The following is a 4,970-nucleotide window of genomic DNA, read 5'->3' on the forward strand; positions in this document are numbered from 1 at the left end:
AAAAAAGAGAGATGTGTTTATTCCATGATCAGTACAGACCAAATGCATATTCACCGTATGAAAGTCAAACCAGTCAGTGACTCCAGAGTTTGGCCAACACTGAGGCACCAGCGTCGTGGTGTAGAGTGGGTTTCTCATGGCACGCGTAACCTCACCAAGGGCTCCAATTATAAAATAAAAAAAAAAAAAAAAAAAAGCATGGGCAGGAACGGCCAGCTGGTCAGGGCTGGGCGCCAGGTGGGGGAGTCTCAGTCTGTGGCGCCCCCAGGGTCTGGTGCCCACCTCATCCCTTGGCCCTTCCTTTCTCAGTAAAAAAAAAAAAAAAACAAAAACCAACAACAACAAAAAACACCAACTCAACAGATCTGACATTAAAAAACAAAAAAGCCAACAAATGGGTGGGGGGGAGGGGAAGGAAAAGAAATCGCAGCTTTCTGGTTTTATAATTAAAAATAGACTAATAAAGTTTGAAACTGAGTAAAATATAGGCAGGATTTTTTTGTGTGTTTTGTCTTTTTTGTGGATTTTTTTGAGCTTTTTTCTTTTTTTACACCAGTTTGGTGGAGTCACCAACAAACTTCAAACAAAGATATGCCAACTATGTTCACTATACAGTACAGCCACGGTCACACACTACCCACAGCGCGGTGGCAGCCGCTGCTCAATGAGGAGACGATCACACCATTTCGGAGATAAGCAGTGCCATTGTGTCTGGAGGAGAAGAGAGAATTAAAAATAAAATAGAATTCAACAAAAAATATATATAGAAAAAAAAAAAAACAGAAACACAGGTGGGAAGGAACTGACTTTGGTTGGCGGCCTCACTCCCCGGCCGAGGGCTACCCACACAGGACAGTTGCCTCGCTCCGGATGCCATGGACACACACACCTCCACGGCACTATTCCCTTTTGCACAAGCAAACACTTACAGAGAGCGGCTCTCAATTAAAGGCTTGTGGGGGAGGGTCGGGGGGGTCTGTTCAAGGCAAAGTCAGTGCCAGCGAGGGGGTGGGCTGGCCTCGCCCGCTTCCAGCCCACGCGGGCCTGCCCTGGCCTCCTGAGAGCGGGCGGCAATTGCTGGGGTGTGGGGAAGGACTCCTGGCGGGCAGGACGTCACGAACGTCACGTTCTTGGGGACAGAAAACCAGTCACGGTGGCGGCAGCAACGATGTCCTGTGTATACTGTGTAGACATTTGGCGGAGAGAAGGGCCTCTGCCCCGCACTTGGGGATGCAGGGCTTGGGTCCAGCCGGCACTTGCTCGTAACAAGGCGTGCGCTGAGCAGACGTCCTGTGCGGGGTGGTGGGTGGCGGGACGTCTGTCCGACTGGCCGTAAGGCAGACAGGCTCTGCAATCCTCAGCTGCCCGTCAGGCCTGCCCCGGGCATAGCATGCAGGAGGGCCAGGCCCTGAGGCATCCCCTGGCCGCTGCTCCCACCTGCACCGCCGCCCCTAACACTATGGAAAGTCAACGTTTTGCCAGAAAATCAAAGTCAAAAGCCACCTAGGTGCGCTCAGAAAAGATTTTCTTCAAATATTGACAATAGATCACTCTGGAAATTCATGTCAATGGTAGCTGCCATCTGGAGAAAGGAAGGAGGGAGTCAGGAAGGTGACCTAGCCACCCTGCAGCTCCAAGTCCTCACACCCACTGCCCTCCCCAGGGCCGACCCCTCACAGCGCCCATCCCATTCACACACAGCACTCAGGCCCCTACATCTCAGCCCAGACGACCGCACGCTGACCAGCAGGGCCTGGGCTCCCCTGCTGCCCCTCCCTGTCCAGGCTCCAGTACCCCTTTCCCAGCTCCCCCAAAAGCTAACCCTTAGGCCAGGGTCCCCACCAGGCCTCCAGACTCACGGCTTCCCGGCGTCTTCGCTCCTGCTCCCGCTTCCGGGCCAACTCCCTCTGCTGGTCCAGCATGGACTGGGGCTGGGAGCTCTGGGCCTGGGGGGTGGCTGCGGCAGCCACCGCAGCCGCTTGTTGTTGCTGCTGCTGCTGTTGCTCCTGGCGCTGCTGCTGCTGCTGCTGCTGTTCCTGGCGCCGGCGAGCCTCTTCATGGGCCCGCCGGGCCTGCTCCAGCGCATCCTCATCCTCTCGGCTCCTGGGCAGAGGGTCCCAGTCAGCCTGGGAACTGGTGTGGCCCCAGGAGTCCCCATGCCCCGCCCAGAGCCCTCGCCCACCTCATGCGCTCCTGCCGCAGCCGCTCCTTCTCCTTCTCAGCGTGCTCGGCCTGAGCCTTCAGGGCCTTCTCCCGCTCCTCCTTCTCCCGAGCAGCACGGCGAAACTGCTCAAAGCTGTCGCTGGATGACTTGGCTGTGGAGGAGGGGGTTGTTGGATGCTTCTGCACTAGACTGGCCCAGGAGCCCATGTTCTTGATTTTCAGGTCCTGCAGAACAGAGAGGTTGGAGTGGGTGAGGGGTCTGCTGTGCCCAAAGGGCATAGCAGGGGGCATGCCCAGCATGGCACCTTTCATGGCCAAGGGGCAAGCGACACCCATGGGCCTCCATCCCGACCTTTTTGGGTGCAACCGGAGTCTTCGGCTCCTGTTTCTGTTTGTCCTTGTCAGGGGCCCCCGGTGGCGGTGCGTTCTGCTCAGGGGGCCGGATCACAGGCCTCCCGACATCCACAGGCTTCATCTCCGGCCCTGGAACATAAACAGCCCATAGGCCCAGGCCCACGGCGGGGCACAGTCCACCAGCCCCACAGCAAGCTCATGTCCAACATAGGCCTGGGGGCCTGAGCCCTGGCTGTGGGCGGAGAGGGCACTCACGCTGGGGCAGATGGACGGGGGCCTTGATGCTCTCCGGGTGCTTGGGGGGCTCCGGCCGCAGCGAGGGGCTGAAGGGCTCACTGCGGATGATGGGTGAATGGATCTTCTCCTCCTTCACCACCACCAGGGGCTGGGGCTGGACCACGGAGGCTGCACGCAGCTCCTGGGATGGCATAGGCACAGCAGCTGGTGAGGTGAGCAGGAACCCCGGCCCCGGTCCACGCCTGGCCCTGGAGACTATGGCCCAGCCCTGCCCATTACCTGCTTCTTAGGCTGGACGTTTTGCTGGGGTGGAGACTGGTGGGTCAGGCTCTGGAACTGTGACATCTGGGGGGAATGTATCATAAGCGGGGAGGGGGCTTCGCGGAGGTGACCTAGGAGAGGGGACAAGGAATGTGTCAAGGGGCTGGCTTAGGGCTGCTGGCCCGGGGCCACTTGGGCCCTGAGAAAATTGTCGGGAAGGAAAAGATGGGCTGGATGGAGAACCTACACATGCCACCCAGACCCTGGGACAAGGGTCCATCAGCCCAGCTCAAGAAGGTAAAGACCCATGCAAGTGACTGGGCCTGGTGAGGACATGACCGCTCCCCCAAAGGGCTGAGTGCCCTGTGTCTCCCTGCATGTGGGGAATAACTCAGTGTGCAGCAGGGCTTTCTGGAGCCTGGTGGCACCAGTCCTGGTGTTTGACCCTCCTGTGTGCATCAGAACCATCTGGGATGCTATGGCAAACACAGATCCTGACACATGTGGGCTTGGCAGGGCCTGGGCCCTAATACTTTTTAACCCCACAAAGCTCAGCCTGGGTTCCTGCCAACTAGCCTGGCCCACGTGGACGACAGCAGGAGGTGCAGGACTCAGTCCTGAGGGTGGAGATGCTCAGGACCCTCCCCATGGTCCTAATTCCCCACTCAGCCTGCACGCCCCACAGAAGAGGGAAGCCTGGAATTGGCCTCCACCTGGGCCGAGTGGGGAGCAGGCAGAACAGGGCCTGGAGCTCTTTTAGGAAACAGACCAGCCTGCCACCTGCATGCAACCCAAGGCTGGGAAGGATCCAGCAGCCACAGGGACTACTGGGCTCTGAATCACAGTAAGCCAGCACCTCGGGACTGCGCAGCTGGAGGAGCTGAGTCCTGCCCATCCAACACGTAGCCTCTCTCTGCTGGAATCCCTGCAGGCAAGGGGCCTCACCACCCACTGACTAGCTCCAGCTCGGGACAAGCCACACTGTCCACAAAGGAGGTTGCCTCTCTGCAATGCTTTTGCTCCCAGCTTAGCCTCACGCCCATCTCCTTCCACCGTCTGCCAGCACAGGCACTCTTGGGTTCTCCAGGAGTCCTGCTGGCTGGAGACACCTATTTTCATAGGCCTGGAGCAAACCACAATGCCCCAGGTGTGGTACATTCTCCTGTCTCTCTAGAGCCAGGACCCACTCCTAATGCCAGAAGACACTGCAGCTGCTTGGAGCCCATATGGTGGCCAGACCCACCCTGTCCCCGCAGCCCACTGCCCTGTGTGGCTGGTTTTCCTGGCCTTGACGTCTCCTTCAATTCTAGCACACTGGGACCACTCTGGGCACTGCCATCTCCATTCAGTGCTGGAAGGCCCCAGGTCTGGCCTGCCAGGGATCCACAGGCACACGACTGCAACAGCTTCCCACCCACCTAGGGCAGCGCCTTCAGCACCTGCTGAGTCTGACCTGGGCAACAGTAGGCTCCGGGGGCTGTGGTTTATAGAAACCACCTGCCTGCTGGTGGGTTCAGAGGGTGGCTCACGGATGGCTCCTGAAAGCTGGCAGGGTGCCCAAGGATGCCTGTTAAGTCTCTTTGGGAGTCTAACAACTTGGCTTTTGGCCTGAAGCTCCCAGCAGGATCCCAATCCACACTCCTCTTGATGCCCCATCCTAGCCTGTTGGAGCTCGAGTCAGGGTCAGGGACCTGAAGTATAGCTGGCTAAAGGAGACCTGCCTCAGTCCTAGTAGGCGCTCACTGCACCCGAGTGCTGGCTCTAAATGCCTTGCATCCTGTCTATTACCCCCAAGAGGAGCCTGGCCCTGCTTCATGTGAGAACAGGCACAGCCGCACAGCTGCGAGGCTCAACACCAGTGTTTCCCAGGGAGGACAGGCAGCTGTTCTTGGCTCAGGACACGCAGCGATCCACTTGGCACCTGGCAGCTTTTTTTTTTTTTTTTGAGATGGAGT

The 4,970-nt window shown here is 58.1% G+C and overlaps 1 protein-coding gene across 1 annotated transcript in view; it reads right to left on the reverse strand.

Moving 5' to 3' along the window:
* The window catches only part of BRD4 (bromodomain containing 4), a 45,500-nt gene continuing 40,530 nt past the window's right edge, over positions 1-4,970 (reverse strand). Inside the window, exons 16-22 of the mRNA XM_011953406.1 lie at positions 3,321-3,388; positions 3,034-3,146; positions 2,773-2,935; positions 2,516-2,646; positions 2,183-2,388; positions 1,860-2,103; positions 1-1,582 (exon numbers count right to left, since the gene is read on the reverse strand). Coding sequence (XP_011808796.1) covers positions 1,514-1,582; positions 1,860-2,103; positions 2,183-2,388; positions 2,516-2,646; positions 2,773-2,935; positions 3,034-3,146; positions 3,321-3,388 — 994 coding nt within the window. The 3' untranslated portion in view covers positions 1-1,513. The remainder of the gene's footprint in view (positions 1,583-1,859; positions 2,104-2,182; positions 2,389-2,515; positions 2,647-2,772; positions 2,936-3,033; positions 3,147-3,320; positions 3,389-4,970) is intronic.

Source organism: Colobus angolensis, unplaced genomic scaffold, assembly GCF_000951035.1.
Source record: "Colobus angolensis palliatus isolate OR3802 unplaced genomic scaffold, Cang.pa_1.0 Scaffold36, whole genome shotgun sequence".
NCBI classification, from domain to species: Eukaryota; Metazoa; Chordata; class Mammalia; order Primates; family Cercopithecidae; genus Colobus; species Colobus angolensis.